Source organism: Garra rufa, chromosome 9 (genome assembly GCF_049309525.1).
Source record: "Garra rufa chromosome 9, GarRuf1.0, whole genome shotgun sequence".
Taxonomy (NCBI): domain Eukaryota; kingdom Metazoa; phylum Chordata; class Actinopteri; order Cypriniformes; family Cyprinidae; genus Garra; species Garra rufa.
In genome coordinates, this window is record NC_133369.1 from 46,101,918 (window position 1) to 46,119,950 (window position 18,033).

At 34.2% G+C, this 18,033-nt stretch overlaps 1 protein-coding gene across 1 annotated transcript; it reads left to right on the forward strand.

The window, feature by feature from the left end:
- The first annotated feature begins 4,429 nt into the window (after window positions 1-4,429).
- lyplal1 (lysophospholipase like 1) lies at window positions 4,430-17,329 on the forward strand. The gene is made up of 5 exons (XM_073847671.1): window positions 4,430-4,550; window positions 7,188-7,287; window positions 10,925-11,094; window positions 16,097-16,212; window positions 16,290-17,329. The coding sequence occupies exons 1-5, from the start codon at window positions 4,463-4,465 to the stop codon at window positions 16,509-16,511; spliced, it is 696 nt and encodes a 231-aa protein (XP_073703772.1). The 5' UTR covers window positions 4,430-4,462; the 3' UTR covers window positions 16,512-17,329.
- Window positions 17,330-18,033: the final 704 nt, after the last annotated feature.

Genomic DNA, 18,033 nt, shown 5'->3' on the forward strand with positions numbered 1-18,033 from the left:
GGCCACCAGTTCAACCGTTTCACTTAAAGCCTGCAAACAAATTGTCCCTGCTGGAGAAATGAAACAGACCACGACAGCCCACAGAGTAAGGACAAATGCCACAGCCTCAAGCGTCAAACACGCGACAGCCAACTTTGCTTTAAAACACAGCCAGGAAGAAATTCCAACAACAGCCACTTCATGAGGATTGAAACCAAAAGTCTATTTTATGAGAGAAAACTTAAGAAAGTATTTGTTTTGCATATGCAAATTGTGTACTTTTTTCAGGTTATTAATATCTTGGTTACATTCTTACATTGATGTTGTTCCAAACCTGTATCCATTTATTTTTTCTGTGGAACACAAGAGCACAAATGTTGATATGTGTTATATTAAAGATAATTTCAGGATGAGTAAATGACAACAGCATCTTCATTTTATGGGTGAACTCTTCCTTTAACATTATATAAATAGACATGCATGAAAATATGCTTTAATAAAAAATAATTTGAGGTGTAACCTTTTTTATGAAACTTAAAGCAGTCAGGGCATGAGGAAGCAAATTTCATTTGATCTTTTGACATCTTGGAGCTCATAAATACTATAAATAATACTAATAGGCTGAGCAATTACACCATTCTTACTGGATTTGATCAAAACCCTACAGCATTAAACAAATTATAAATAATCATAGACCTTGAATGTTTTTCTTCACTAGCAATTAAGATTAATTACATTATCTTAGTCAGTACCATGTGAACTATTTATCTTGCCATACTTCGCCTTAGAAAATCTAAGTTCAGACATTGTGACAAAAAGAAACAAACCGGTCCCGTCTCAAAATGTCAGATCCACTATCAAGCTGCCTATAGAGGGCAGGCATAAACAGACAGTGTGATACAGGTCTGATTTAGCATGTGGGGGATCTCCTTCAGCCATTTGTCAGTATTGGAGACAGAGACACAGTTACACACAAATGTAGTCCATCCCTCCCACACAGCAAGAGAAAAGGTGGAAGGAGGTGAGATTTAGGACACAGAATGTGTGGTCTGAGCTTTCAAAGCAACTGAAATTTACCAGAATCAAGTGAAACGGCACTTAGTTTATGAAAGATAAGACTCTAGTATGTGTTTAAAGTAGCTTGTGGACATCTCCTAAATCTCTGTGAGCAAACAATGATGTTCAGTGTAACAGAGCTATGGAACTTTTTATTAGACTGGGATTTTATGCAAGTACGCTGTGCTTTTTTCTTCAGCGAAAGGTCTGATGTAGGTCCTGAATGAAAATGTTTAATGGGTGTGAATTGAGGAAAGTGACTGGCTGAAAAATATTTATGAACAGCCATGAAACTATACGCTGTATAATCTCAATGTATGCTACATTCTAATGTTCTTGTAACAGAAATAGGACAGGATAAAAGTGTTGTTCTCACTTTTCAGTTTAAACCATGCATCATGACAACTGGCTGGCCAATCAATGGTTTGATTTTTACTAAAACTTGGGATTTGGTGAGTATTAATTTTGGACGCTGGTCCTGAATAGAAGTAAAAATCAAAGCCAACATGAGATAGAATAGGGTGCTTAAATGTCCTGGTTCCACTTTACTTAAAATGGCTGTAAATATCTTCAAGTATAGATGTCAAAAATACCAGTAAATTATAAAGTCGTTAATATATTATCTGACAAAAACTTGAGTACACTGTTAAAAATAAAGGTGCTTCATGATGCAATAGAAGAACTGTTTTTGTCTAAATGGTTCCATAAAGAACCTTTAGCATCTGAAGAACCTTTATGTTTCACAGAAGTTTCTTTGTAGTGAAAGAAGTTTCTTCAGATTATAAAAAGGTAAGAAAAAAATGTTTTTTTAAGAACCTTTGACTGAATGGTTCTTTGTGGAACCAAAAATGGTTCTTCTATTGCATTGCTGTGAAGAGTATAGGGTCATTCCTTGACTCAAACAGAGGTCTCTGGCTTAAATTTTTTATTTCGCTAATATTTTATTCTGAAGAAAGATAAATATATATAGTGTTGAAAGTGAAATTATTAAATGTCATGGAAGAATATTTACTGAGTATTGCACTATTTTGTAGAGGAGGTGAAAATGGCAATTTTCACCTTAGATTCAGAGCCAAATTACAGGAGGATACATTGGCTTTAGAAAGATAGCACCATTATTTTTTAGCACATTTATTTGTTATTTTTACATAGAGGTATGTTAGTAAAATCTGTTGACTTTAGCCATCTTTGTTGCATTATGTGCCAATGGTGACCATTCAAAAATGGGGAAACAGGACTTTTCAAGTTTTCTCTCCAAAGTTAGCATACCTGTGACTCAAGTAGTATTAGAGATATCTTAATGTCAGTTTAGATTTTGGGTCTTAACATACTTTCTTTTTGGCATCTAAGGCCCAGCCCTATGGTTCACGTCCAGAGATACTGCAATCTCAATATGGCTCCAGGAGTAAATCGTTAAATTGTACACATTTTCAGTGAATAAAATAGGAAGATTATAGGCACACAAACTTAAAAATAATAATAATAATAATAATGATTATGGCATTTTGACAGGTTTGTTCAATGCAGTTGTTTTAACAGATGGAAACAAGATACATCTCTAGTTTCAACATTATTTGTTCTTCAAACATTCATCTTTAAAGGAAAATAAGTGTCATATTTTTGCAAAGTAACACATTTGATTTTTGGCCACTAAAATGTGTACATTTGAATGATTTACTCCTGGAGCCTTTTTGAGATTGCAATATCTCTGGAACTGACCCATATTGGGCATTTCAAATTAAGATGCTAAAAGGAAAGTATGTTAAGACCCAATAACTAAAGGGGCATTGAGATATCTTTAATACTTCTTGAGTTACAGGCATGCAAACTTTGGAGAAAATACTTGGAAAAGCGCCATTTCTCCATTTATGAATGGTCACCGTTGGTACATAATGTAACAAAGATTGCTAAAGTAAACAGATTTTACTAACAGACCTACCAATCTCTGTGTAAAAGTAACATTATGATGCTGCCATCTCTCTGAAATCATTTTAAACCCCCTGTAATTTGGCTCTGAATCTCAAGTAAAAATTGCCATTTTGACACCCCTCTACAAAATAGTGGATTACTCAGTAAATATTCATCCATAACATTTAATATTTTGACTTTCATCACTATACATGTCTGTCTTTCTTCAGAAAATATTAACAAAATCCAAAATTTAAGCTAGTGAAGTTCTTGAAATTGATTTGACATGGACTGACCCAGCAAGTTTAGTTCAGATTTGATTACTTTTGGATTTCCTTTTTCAATTTCTAGTCAGCTGCAACTTCTTAGTGATCTTGCAGTTAAAACTAAGTTTTTTTTTTTGTTGTTGTTGTTTTTTTGTTTACTTCCTGCAAATATGGAAAACAATAAAGGGTAGTTTCACATGGTTAGTGCAAATTGTCACATGACCAGAGCAGTTTATTTCCTATTTTCACCATGAGATGATGATGGCTGCATCAAAGCTCCAAAACATAAGGCTAGTAAAGTATAAAGATATGACGAAGATTTTTGGTACACATTATCTCAAAGGTGTCTAGTGTTAATAATATAGGGATTCACATATATTCAGTTTGTTAAGAGTGGTCTTGGGATGACGGTCACAATTGTGGCTAACAGTGAACTTAGGTATACAATATAAGTCCAATGCAGTCAGTGAAGATTGCTCCAAAATGTTGCAATGACAAAATATTGCACAAAAGTTCTAATGTTAGAAATTAGTTACAATATTGATGTTGCAATACTGGTATGGTAACAATTTCATGATATATACAATAAAGTAACAATTTTGAAATATGTTGATGATTTTATTTGGTCTTTTATCTCAGTATTCCTATGAATGTTCTATAAGGCTTTCTATGCATAACAGCAACCCTAGAATGTGATCAAACAGTTAATAGCTGGGCTAAGATATACAACCATTTTTATGACTGCAGAAATATTTTAACTCAGTTCAGTTGTGACCGACTATAAAACACAATTTCTCACACACTTTTCCTAAAAAAATGTCAATAAATAATTATTGATTATTTTAAAGTGCAACTAACGACACATTATTTGGATATTTTTAAGTCTGGGAAAAAATGGAGATTAAACTGGTTCATTTATGTTCACCAGCTTATAGCTTAACTTGTGCCTGTGTTCTTCTATTGCTCACAATACTTGGATAATTTCTGTACAATATTAAGGATTGAAAAGAATGCGAAGCAAGGCTTGGAGGCTACATGCCAAAACTGGACTAATGGACAAAGCTGTAAAAAAGCTGTACTGCAGCCATCACCTTAATGCTCACCATCAGAAAACATAAGAAGCATTTGTTTGCAAACGTATGTTGTTATACTTGGATAAAACAAGGCATCCTTCGTCATTAGTTAGAAATTTCACAGCACTAAAAGGTGAACGCGATCTGTGACGTGGATGAAGTATCGCGAGATAACACGGGATGAAAATGGCTGCAGTTAAACTACAGAAGAGTGTCGTGAATCAGGCTGGAAAACACACTGCTTCTGTCATCTTTCTTCATGGCTCAGGTGTTTTTAAAAGACTAAAACCTTTCTTATGCATACGCGGTGTGACCACAGTTATGAAAAGAAAAATGATATCCTACTGTACTAACCAGCGCGGTTCACACAGGACGCACCGCAGCTGAATGAAACGCAAGGTCTAGAGACGCGTTTTGTGTTGTGAAGTTGAACTGTATGACATGTCCTGTCAAAAACTCGCCGCTTGACTTCGACTGACTTGTTCAAAGAAAAATAATTAGAAGAAATCGTGCAGAGAGAGCGTTAAGAACGCAAATGAACTCTATGCCATTGAGCATTACAATTACATGTATGTGACCACAAAGTGAATGCGTTTAAAATCTCTGTCAGTCTTTACAATCCTAATTCCTAAACATTGCACATCCTTTTTATTTTTGTATTTTCGTATTTTCAGTGGGGCTTTCTAAGGCAGACATCACTGTTACAGTGATATTCATATTTATATACATTGTTTGTTCCTATTTAGGGACATATGGATTTGAACAAACCCAAAGTATTACACTTGGTGTGTAGTTTATCCTGTTATGGACATAATAGCATAATAGATTTACACTGAAGGAAGGTACGACATTTTGTAATGTAAATAGTGTGATTAGTGTGTTCACACTGAAAACTCCACTGAGAAAAATTCAATTTAAATATTTATACCTAGATGATGCACCTTATTTTAAAAAATGGAATATGGAAAGTTGGACACTTTATGCACTAAACTGTAATTACGTACTGGAAGAGGGGGAGAGGCTATCGGACTCTAATAATGAATGACAAAATAATCTGATAAAATGTACTATACACTAGAAGCCTGGTTTGCCATTAAAAATGAATTCTGAATTTGAAAAGAAATTCAATTGGGACTTTTTATCTCAAAATTCACACTTTTTTTCTTAGAACTGATATATAAACTTAAAATTGCGAGATATAATCTTGCAATTCGGACTTTTTTTCTTGCAATTGTGACTTTTTTTCTCAGTATTTTAAAATATAAACTTACAATTGCGAGTTTTAAAGTCAAATTCTGAGAGAAAAAAAAAGAATTTTCGTACAATTGTTTCATAATTATGAATGACAAAATAATCGTATATAAGTTATACACTAGACTATAGAAGCCTGTTTCTGCTGCTGAATTTTTTAAAGAAAAGTTAAATTGTGACTTTTTATCTAAAAATTTTAAATATGAACTCAAAATTGCGAGATATAATCTTGCAATTCTGACTTCTTATCTCAGAATTGTGAGATATAAACTTACAATTCCAAGTTATAAAGTCCAATTCTGAAAGAGAAAAAAAAATACTTTTTTTTTTTACAATTGTGTTGTTTAATTATAAATGACAAAATAATTTCTGCCACTAAATTAATTATGAACGACAAAATAATCGTATAAAAAGTTATACACTAGACTATAGAAGCCGGTTTCTGCTGCTGAATAAAAAAAAAAAAGTTAAATTGACTTTTTACCTAAAAAAAATGTTTTCTTAGAATTGAGATATGAACTCAAAATTGCGAGTTATAAAGCAAGAATTGCAAGATTAAATTTTGCAATTCTGACTTTTTTCTTACAATTGTAACTTCTTTTATCAGAATTGTGAGATATAAACTTACAATTGCGAGTTATAAAGTCCAATTCTGAAAGAGAAAGAAAATACTTTTTTTACAATTGTGTTGTTTAATTATGAATGACAAAATAATATGATAAAATGTATACACTAGACTAGACTTTAGAAGCCTGTTTCTGCCACTGAATTAAAAAAAAAAAAAAGTGAAATTTGGACTTTATATCTCAAAAATTTGACTTTTTTTCCTTAGAATTGAGATATGAACTCAAAATTGTGAGGTATAAGACAGAATTGCAAGATATAATCTTGCAATTCTCACTATTTTCTTGCACTTATGACTTCTTTTCTCAGAATTGTGAGATATAAACTTACAGTTGCGAGTTATAAAGTCTAATTCTGAGAGAGAAAAATTTTTTCTTACAATTGTTTCATAATTATGAATGACAAAATAATCCGTATAAAAGTTATACACTAGACTATAGAAGCCGGTTTCTGTTGCTGAATTTAAAAAAAAAAGTTAAATTGTGACTTTTTATCTCAAAATTTTGACTTTTTTTTCTTAGAATTGAGATATGAACTCAAAATTGCGAGTTATAAAGCAAGAATTGCAAGATTAAATTTTGCAATTCTGACTTTTTTCTTACAATTGTAACTTCTTTTATCAGAATTGTGAGATATAAACTTACAATTGCGAGTTATAAAGTCCAATTCTGAGAGAGAAAAATATTTTCTTACAGTTGTTTCTTAATCATGAATGACAAAATAACCTTATAAAATGTATACACTAGACTATAGAAGCCTGTTTCTGCCGCTAAATAGAAAAAAAGTTAAATTGTGACTTTTTATCTCAAAATTCAGATTTTTTTTCTTAGAATTGAGATATAAACTCAAAATTGTGAGATATAAAGCCAGAATTGACTTTTTTTCTGACTTTTTTCTTGTTGTCTGTAAAAAAAAGAAAGAAACTATAAATTTGAATATGTTTAGACATAGCTTTAATTTAGACACATTTGGAAATTCAGTCCAGTGTAAGATGTATGGTGGTGTAATAACTTTCATTATTTTCATTTAGGAGACACAGGGCCGGGTTTGCGCAGGTGGGTTTATGATGTGTTGGGACAAAACCTGGCATTTGAAAACATCCGGGTGATTTATCCCACAGCACCAGCCAGGTAAACATTGACTTATACATCACCTTCACAGCACCTTTACATCATTATTGGATAAATACAATAAATTATTAAAACAGCGAAATAGTTTCATAGTAAATGCATGTTTGTGACTGACATTTTTCTCTTTGTGAGGAGTCAGCTATAGTCTGACAGCCTCAGTCTCTGTAGTAGTATCAAAAAATCTAGTAATAAAATGTAATGAGTATTAATAATAATTTTACGAAAAAGAGAATAATAGATCAAAAGCAACCTGATACAATTTATTCACTTGCTTTATAGAAGCAATCTTATAAAAAAAAATTGATTTTGGATGCATGACAAAGATGGATACTGTAGGTCAGCATAAATAAATGAGAAATTAATAAACAATGAAATATAAAATAGAAAGAAAGACATAAGATAAGAAAATTGACATAATGCTGTCTGTAATTATAAACCATAAATATAACTTTGTCATTATGCTAAGAATTTATTGAATCAGCTAGGGATGTAATAATATCAAAATCTCACAATATGATAATATCATAATATTCCCATGATATGTTATTTATAGCGATATTTAAAAAATAATAATAATAAAAATTATTATTATATCTAATGCATTTTGAGACCCATGTTGACTTGTACCTGAACTTCAAACGGGACTCAACCCTCTTTTTATTTGTGATATAATGTCTCAGTCTAAATTACATTCACACTGGTGTTTAAGGAAGCCAAACAAATTAGAATATAATAATAATAACAACACTGACAGTAATAGCCATATATTGTAAAACATTTGCACTGCAAAATAAATTAAAATTAATATTTCATAGGTATATTGTTTTTGCTGTACACTACAGCAGGAAAATTACAATACTTCTTTCCTAGTAGAGCTTTTATTTTGATGGAGAGCTCCAGCTTCAGGGAAAACAGGCACACAAAAACACATCTCACTACAAATCTAGTCAAATACTGTAATCATCTGCTGCGAAAATAAAGCATAATTGGTGGCCTCTGCATTCCCAAATGCACGCTAAACTCAGCACATGCAATAAACAAGTTCTCTGCATTCATTGACTGTGAAAAGAGATGTTCTGAGGTGCGGAAAACCTCATGAGCTGATAGCCTCAACAATGTTTGCGCTTCGCTTTGAAATGTGCAGCGAAACCAGACTTAATAAAGAGATTAAGCCATATTGTGCTTTCAGTTTTAGTTCATTTGACAAATACTGTATCAAAGCATAATGGCCCAAAACACAACTTTAAAGACCTTTTATGTAAGAAAGTTTAAATATATTTTAAAAACTACACTTTTTGCCCCGAAGACCTGTTTCATATCATTATGTGACAATGATAATATCGAGACAGTTTTGCTATCGCGATATCATGATATTGATAATAATGTTACATCCCTAGAATCAGCATATAAACAACATTAACTGAATTCATTGCGCTCAGAACACATTTAATTCGTAAACTTTACATACTTAAAAAAAATTTTTTAATTGTAACTAAAAATGAAAGTTGGGTGTTTATAAGAAGAACCTTGAGACTTAAAGAGAGTTAAAGAGAAATCCTATTCAAATACAGTATATGTCACAAAAGTGAGTACACCCCTCACATTTCAGCAACCATTTTAGTATATCTTCTCAAGGGAAAATACTATAGAAATGAAACTTGGATATATATTTAGAGTAGTCAATGCACAGCTTGTATAGCAGTATAGATTTGCTCTCCTCTGAAAATAACTCAACATACAGCCATTATTGTCAAAATAGCTGGAAACAACAGTGAGTACACCCTAAGTGATAACAGTAGTATGTTGTTTAACCATGCAAAACCACATGTCCTATTCATCATGTTTGTTTTTTTCTGCTTGACTGGATTATACAAAGAACTCTCTGAGGATTTGAGAATTAGAATTGTTGCTCTCCACAAATATGGCCAAGACTATTAGAGGTTCAGTAACACCAAACCAAGTTACCAAGTTGAAAATCGTCCCAGAAGGAAGCCTCATCTGAAGCTGGCTCACAAGAAAGCCCGCAAACAGTTTGCTGAAGCAGTGTTGTTTTTGACAACCATCTTAGATTTAGTCTTAGTCTTAGGGACTAAAATGCTTCTTAGTTTTAGTCAAATTTTAGTCACTTCTATATGTGATAGTTTTAGTCCAATTTTAGTCGACGAAAAGTCAAAAAGGTTTTAGTCTAGTTTTAGTCGACGAAAAGTCAAAAAGGTTTTAGTCTAGTTTTAGTCAAAAAAAGGGGAAAAAGTAGTCTTTTAACAAATTAATGTAGGTCAGTAAGTATTTTGCTGTTGGGTAGTGTCACTTATAAGTTCTGAATAGCAGATCTATAGTTCAACACAATGTGAGCTTCCGGATCGACTATTTTCACCAATAATTACAATAATGAAGGAATGTTTTAGAACATAAAAGACAAACAAGGATGGAATGCTAAAACGACTTGCCATACTAGTATAGCAAAGAGTATTTAATGCTAAAACGGCTTGCCATAGTGTCAGATACTTTTTAGGTTTTAATTGGCATGCACAATAAGCGGAAATGTCATGCATTTTAAACATCTGACGGACCACCCACTAACATTTTCGTCTATTCTCGTCTCGTCAACGAAAACTCACACACGTCTCGTCATGTTTTAATCATCAACGAGCCATTTTTATCTTGTCATCGTCTCGTTATCATCATGAAAAAAAGTGGCGTCAACGAAATGATTTCGTCATCGTCATCGTTGACGAAAACAAGACAACCTGTCCAAGAGCATGAATTATTGGAACCATGTCCTGTGATCTGATGAGACTTTAAGATAAACTTGTTTGGCTCAGATGGTGTCCAGCATGTGTGCCGATGCCCTGGTGTGGAGTACCAAAAAAATGTGTCAAGCATGGTAGTGGTAGCATCATGGTCTGGGGCTGCATGAGTGCTGCTGGTACTGGGGAGCTGCCTTGCTGAGGAAGCTGAAGCTGAAGGTGATGGAGTGGCCAAGTATGTCTCCAGACCTGAACACTATTAAGCACCTGGGGGGCATCCTCAAGCGTAAGGTGGAGAAGCACCATGTGTCTAATGTCCAGCAGCTCCATGAGGAGTAGAAGAGGATCCCAGCAACAACCTGTGCAGCTCTGGTCAATTCCATGCCCAGGATGATTAAGGCAGTGCCAGATAACAATAAAAAACAATAAAACAATATATTGACACTTTGGACAAGTTCACTTAAGGTGTACTCACTTTTGTTGCCAGTTATTTTGACAATAATGGCTGTATGTTGAGTTATTTTCAGAGGACAGTAAATCTATACTGCTATACAAGCTGCACATTGACTACTCTAAAATATATCCAAGTTTCATTTCTATAGTATTGTCCCTTGAGAAGATATACTAAAATGGTTGCTGAAATGTGAGGGGTGTACTTATTTTGTGACATACTGTCTCTATTAGAAAACATGTAGTGTATTAAATAAAAACAGCTTTATAACATCTGCAACAGCTTTTTTAACATCTTAGGTGCAATTCAAGCAGAAATTAATGTCGTTTCAAACCGTTTACAGTCATTTCTCACAGCTGTTTGAATGGAGTAATTTACTTTGCAGTTTCTTCAGCTTGGTTTTGAATGAATCATCACCGCTATAATTGTTTGTTTGTAGGCCATACACACCCATGCGAGGGGCTCAATCTAACGTGTGGTTCGACCGCCACAAGATTTCCCAGGACTGCCCGGAACATTTAGAGTCTATAGATTCCATGTGTGATAATTTAAGCGCCATTGTCCAGGAGGAGATCCAGGCAGGGATCCCTAAACACAGGATGGTTATTGGTATGGCTACTGGCTTATCTCTCTCCTCCCATTCATCTATCTCTCCCTACCTTATTGCTTTCCTCTGTCTTACACACTCTCACACTCCACTTGTTCCAAATTAAGCAGAGTCTCAGACCACTGCTCATAAGTCTCTCCCTCGTTGTGTAAAATGAAGAATGAAACTTATCAAGTTTCTTATTCCTTTCATTTGTTGCCAGAATGGGCCGAGAAGAATTTCTGGATGATTCTCGGGTTTCTGCTAAGCTTTATCTCAGAATATTTGGGTTATCGGGTTCACGTATACATCACAATGAGATAAAAGTGGGAGAAAATCATTCAGTAAAAAGAGATCTTAGCAGAACCCAGGTAAATTCCTTCAGGGTGTGTGAAGAAGACTGGATAGATGTTAAAAAGAGGTTACGATTAGCTCAGAGAGTTAAACATTCAAGGAAGGGTTAACCGACAAGCCAATAACACATAAATACCCTGAAATAGTTACAAGTAAAACGTGAAGAGTGCAAAAAAAAGTCTTTGTGTGAAAAGGCTCTGTGTGGAAGGACAGAAAAGCCCCTGAACTCGGTTCCAAAGAAACTGATTCAAAAAACACATGTTCCTGTGAGACTGCTGAAATATTATCTTCCTAAATCATAACATTTTGTCATTAACTATAAATACTCATTGGAGTCACTCTGCACGCTGGAGAAACGAAGTGGTCTGTACGCTGAGTCCACTTCCCAGGCTGACGGACTGACAAGCGCCAGAACTTTCCATGGAAAGCGCTGTCATATATATATATTGCGTTTTTCAATCTTTTAGGTGTCGTAGTTAATGGGAAAAGCCAAAGTCAAACAAGCGTGCACAGTTTTTTTTAACCAAACAGCACGTGGATTTCTCAAGGAGTTCAATATTAGGATGGAGTTCACGCTGTTAATTAGTCCTGCTTACAACATCTCTATAAGAGGTTTGAAGAACATGCAAACTCCATCTATCCTCCTTCTCAACATGGCTCCTCCCACCGGCTCTGACAGACTGATGGGTACTTGTTCACTTTCCCAGATGTAGTGCCCAGATTTGCCCAGATGTGTAAGATTAAGCACAGGCATGAAAGAGGACTTCAGAAAAATGGAGGTTTGATGATGTGGAACTAAAGGCCAGCTTTCTTTTCTCTTTCTTTCTTTCTTTAATTTGATTCACAGTTTGGGCCTGGCTACTGTAGACCACTTTGAATTGCATTTATTAATGTCGTCCTCACTTAATCGCTCCAAAATAAAAAGGTTTTCATAACCTTCAGTCTGACTTACAAGTTCTGTCAGGCTATGTTTGCATGTGCATCAATGTGATCATTTACTTTTAAAGGGATAGTTCACCCAAAAATGAAAATGTGATGTTTATCTGCTTACCCCCAGGGCATCCAAGATGTAGGTGACTTTGTTTCTTCAGTAGAACACAAACAAAGATTTTTAACTCAAACTGTTGCAGTCTGTCAGTCATATAATGGCAGTCAATGGTTTCCAAATCTTTAAGAGTAAAAAAAACATACACAGACAAAACCAAATTAAACCCTGCGGCTTGTGATGATGCACTGAGGTGTTCAGACTCTTATTTAAGATTATTTACCTCTGATCCATCTGAACACTCCCGACAGAAGAACGTTGCGGTGGATCAGAGGTAAATAATGATCAGTTTTTTGCACAGACCAATTATTTTGTGTCTTAAGACATAAATGTATTGTCACGAGCCGCAGGGTTTAATTTGGTTTTGTCTGTGAATGTTTTTTTTATTCTTAAAGATTTGGTAACCATTGACTGTCATTATATGACTGACAGACTGCAACAAGTTTGTGTTTGAGTTTAAACATCTTTGTTTGTGTTCTACTGAAGAAACAAAGTCACCTACATCTTGGATGCCCTGAGGGTAAGCAAATGCACATTAAATTTTCATTTTTGGGTGAGCTATCCCTTTAACATGCTTGTATAATGTGATTCACCAACAGGAAGTGGAAAATATCACAAATAATTTAAAATATATAATATTAAAATAGTGGTTGAATCAGTAACTCGTAAAAACCGATCCATCTGCCAGTGTTGAGTGAGAAAAGACCATGGAAAAGGGTTTACAAGCAAAACCACCTGTGATTTGCCACTTGTTGCGTGTCTCTTATTTAAAACGAATTAAATGTGCAACTGCTGCGTCCCATGTCTAATTGGTGGCACAAAAAATGACACATTACAATTACAGTGATGCCTTTCCAGTCTACAAAATTCAGTCCAGCCTTAATCATGAGATGTTAGGGTTTCATATTTCTATAGTCTTTCATTTTGAGACGCTGGGTCTGTTATTTGACACAAGGTAAATAGTCCCTGGTGAAAACAAAGTGCACTTTAGTATTTTTTAACAAAAAGAGCAGTCATTACAGAAATAGTATGCTTTGAACGAGCATATCTGTACATAAGTTCGAACTGAAAGTAATGTTTTCAGACAAGTTCAATTAAATTAAAATGTGTTGTAGTGTAAATTTATATTAAATGCAATTAGCTGAACTTCAGAGTGCAATTAGCTTCAGAACTTCAGTACCTTTATGTGTGATTTAATAATCACTTGTCTTTGAAATATGGTTAAACTAATGCTGAATGTACTGACAAGCATTTATAGTATTATACTTTAATGCCATTTCAATCGAAACTTGTATGTCATGAATTTAAATATATTGCAATCATGAAACTCCATTTAAGTACATTTAACATATATTAACTTTAAATGTAATATCAGTGAGAGTTAAAATAATAATCAAGTACTTTACATGTGCTTTAGTATATTAGTCAGAACAAGATAAGCACAACAAAAGATTAAATGTACTTTAAAGTAAAACTTATTAAAAAATATTTCACTAATATTACATCATCTACAGGAATAGTTTTATATACAGTTGAAGTCAAACATTTACATACAACTGTGTTAATTATTTGACCAAAATAAGAGGGTTCATACCAGGGGAGTTGCTAGACCTAAAGCTCTACTGGGGCACAGGCCCCCATTACTCATTAATTCAGTTGTTACATGTTGTTACATGTACATAAATGTCTTTATTTTGGGATTATCAACGTAAATTATAACTCAAATTTGAGATTTTACTGGGGCAAAGCATATTTTTACACGTGTCCCAGTAAAAAGGGTGTAGCAACACCCCTGGATCATACAAAATGCATGTTATTTTTTTATTTAATACTGACCTGAGTAAGATATTTCACCTAAAAGATGTAGACCACAAGAGAAAAAAAGTTTACATACTCCTGGTTCTTAAAACTGTGATGTTACCTAAATGATCCACAGCTGTTTTTATTTTTTGTTTGTTTGTTTATCTTTTAAAGATAGTTGTTCATGAGTCCCTTGTTTTTCCTGAACAGTTAAACTGCCCACTGTTCTTCAGAAAAGGTCTTACAGATTCTATGGTTTTTCAGCATTTTTGTGTATTTGAACCCTTTCCAACAATGATTGTATGATTTGAGATACATCTTTTCACACTGATGACAATTGACGGACTCATATGCAACTATTACAGAAGATTCAAACACTCACTGATGCTCCAGAAGGAAAAACGATGTGGTAAGAGCCAGGGTTCTGAACTTTTGAATGGAGTGAGGATGTGTACATTTTTCTTACTTTGCCTAAATATGTTTTTTTTCATCAAGTACAGCCCTTTACCCAAAAAAATCCAGAGGTCTCGCGAGAGCACAATTTGAATTGTCTCTGCAAGACACTCTGGCATCGAGCAATGATGCATGTTACTGCAATAGGTAAGCAGTTCTGGGAACCAATCAAATCGGTGTATCTGATGTAGGCAGGCCAGAGGCGAGCGAAGCTGATGACGACAGCGCTGCGACATCCGGAATCATTAGGAAACATTGAAAGATGGCTACAGATAAACACCAGTTGTTTGAAACGGCTTTGGCTGCTACAATGAACGAGTTAGACTTGGCTTTTCATATAAAAGAGGCACAGAAAACCACGCTCGAATCGTTCCTTTGCAAGAAGGACGTTTTTGCTGTTTTGCCGACTGGATACGGCAAGAGTTTAATTTATCAGTTAGCTCCGCTGGTAGTTAAGCGTATGGGGCGACCACGAAGAGGAACAGATCCGAAGCAGGCAATGCCAGATAGCATTCGGCAGTCCCGAGTCCTGGCTGTTAAAAAAGAAGTGGCGATAAATGTTATCAAACAAGGTCTACCAGGACAACCTGATCAGGATTGTGGTGGATGAGGTCCATCTCATTTACAAATGGTAAGAGTCACTTGGTAAACTTACTGTAACGAAAAACGGAACTATTCAATAGTAATACAGTAGCCTAACTTGAACAGGACGATATGTCTCACTGCTGAATGAAAAGCTAGCGTCCATCCACATATAAGTTGATAGTTAATGAATAGTTTGATCGGACCTAATTGTTTTATGAGGTTGATTCGGCTATCGTAATTAATAGTTATTAATCTTGTCACATTGTTTATGTCATAACATTGAAATCCACTCATATGTTCACCGTCGCTCTGGATACGTCACACCGTGTATTGTTGTGATTGGTCATGGCGTTATCCAATTACGTGCAGCGAGAGTTTCAAATGCACGCTTGGTGCCGAACCCTCGAGTTAGGCCCTTTTCATTGCTCGATGCCAGACCCTTAATCTTAATAGATTAGGGTCTGGATTTTTCCAGGCTAACTGCCCTTAGGAAGCTACAGAAGATACTTTGTGTTCCCCAGAAGACAAAATTAGTTCAATTTGCCCTAATCTTCAAATTCAAAAGTTTTAACCCCCTGGCTTTTATTGCATTGTTTTTGTTGACCGGCTGCTAAGATTTCTAATTTTAGCAATATTTTGGAGCATTGACTAGCACAGTGAATAATTTTTTACTTAAGTATAGTGGACAATACCATGAGAGACATCAGCTCAACAGGATTTAAAACAGAACCATTGAATGTTTACAGTGTGATTGAGACCTTGTCTAATGTCTTTATGTTTGACTCCAGGTGGCTTCTCAATGGGGGGTGCCATGGCACTACACCTGGTTTGCAGGTACCACCAGGATGTTGCTGGCGTCTTCGCTCTGTCCAGCTTCCTAAACAAAGACTCAGTTGTATATCAGGTAGTTAATACCCTTAAGAATGCTTTACGACCAAAGATTCTTCCTATCACAAGTAACAGAATCTGTTTGACCTACAGGCAGTAGAAAATGCATCTCAACAGCCTCTACCTGAGCTCTTTCAGTGTCACGGCACAGCGGATGAGCTGGTTTTCCATAGCTGGGGCGAGGAGACCAACTCACTGTTAAAGAAAGCTGGCCTCAACACGTCTTTCCATTCCTTCCCAGACCTCAACCATCAGTTGTGTCGACAAGAACTGGAGTTACTACGCTCCTGGATCCTAAAGAAACTTTCCCTTTAGAGCATCCTTAATGCTGGACAATTACTACTTCTTTTTTATATCCTGCCTACAATAATCATCATTTTACTCTCCCACATGTTGTCACAAGATGTCATTTCTTTTATTTGTTGTATACAGTGTTGGGTAAGTTACTCTAAAAAAAGTAATTACTAGTTACTAATTACATCTTCAACAGTGTACTGTACAAATTACTCTCTCTAAAAAGTATTTATTTACTTATTACTTGTTACTGAATTAATGAATGATACAAGAATAGAAATGACACTATTAGTTTAATTCTTTCAAATAGATAACTATATTAATTCTTCTGGTCACACTTTAGATTAGGATCCAATTATCACTATTAACTATGAGCTAGCTATACTTTTGCCTTAATATACTCCTAATTACTGCTTATTAATACATTGTAAAGTTTAAGAACTGGGTAGGATTAAGGATTTAGAATAAGGTCTTGCATAATAATACCACTTTTTAAGTAATAATAAACAGCCAATATCCCAGTGTTATTCATGTTAATAAACAACTAGTTAATAGATAATCAGACACTGAAGTGTTACTAATGTCCTTATTAACTCACCAAAGTATTTAAAGTGAGGTTACATAAAAAGCATGTGTTTTAAGGTTAGACTTTAAATTTTGAAGTTAAATGCACTATTGTATTGCATATACATTTTCTAGTCTATACATAGTATTAAGTTAAATAATGTAAGTAATAAGTAACTGTAATCAAATTACAGAAAAAATAAGAGTAATTCCTTACTTTTTTAATTTTTCAAGGGAAAAGTAATTAAATTACAGTAACTAATTACTTAGTAACTAGTTACACCCAACACTGATTATATATATATATATATATATATATATATATATATATATATATATATATATATATATATATATATATATTATATATATAAACAGTGACAGAAAACTAGTCAACAAGAGGAAGAAGAGCCTTCTTTCAAAAATTGAAAAAAAAAATAAGAATGGTATTATATAATAATATAATACCATTCTTATTTTTTTTATTTATTTATTTTGTCAATTTTTGAAAGAAGTCTCTTCTGCTTATCAAGGCTGCATTTATTTGACCAAAAATACAGTAAAATCAGTAATATTGTTGTGAAATGTTATTACAATTTAAAATAACTATTTTCTATGTATATACAGTCAATCCCGAAATTATTCATACTTCTGGCAAATTCTGACTAAAAGTTACTTTTATTCAACCAGCAAGTTTTATTTTTTTATTTTTTTTGACCGGAAATGACACAGGCTTCTCCCAAAAGATAAGACAATGTACAAGAGGCATCATTACTCATCTTTTATTTACATTTGAATAAAAAGTGTCATGTCTTGCCATCACCCTGATCCTTAGCTCCCTCTACAGATTCTCAATTGGATTTAAGTCAGGACTCTGCAGGTCCTCAGTGAGCTCCTTTGTCTTAGCCATGACTGTCCAAAAACCAACAGCAGAGAGCTTCTTTTATTCACCTGTTGAGTTGATTAAAACAGCTGTTCC

What these genes read in the sequence shown, in the direction of transcription:
- lyplal1 (XM_073847671.1), top strand. Translation starts at nt 4,463, where the DNA reads ATGAAAATGGCTGCAGTTAAACTACAGAAGAGTGTCGTGAATCAGGCT. An exon ending in CATCTTTCTTCATGGCTCAG is followed by an intron (nt 4,551 to 7,187) that starts GTGTTTTTAAAA and finishes ATTTTCATTTAG; the next exon opens with GAGACACAGGGCCGGGTTTG. An exon ending in AAGACTCAGTTGTATATCAG is followed by an intron (nt 16,213 to 16,289) that starts GTAGTTAATACC and finishes TTTGACCTACAG; the next exon opens with GCAGTAGAAAATGCATCTCA.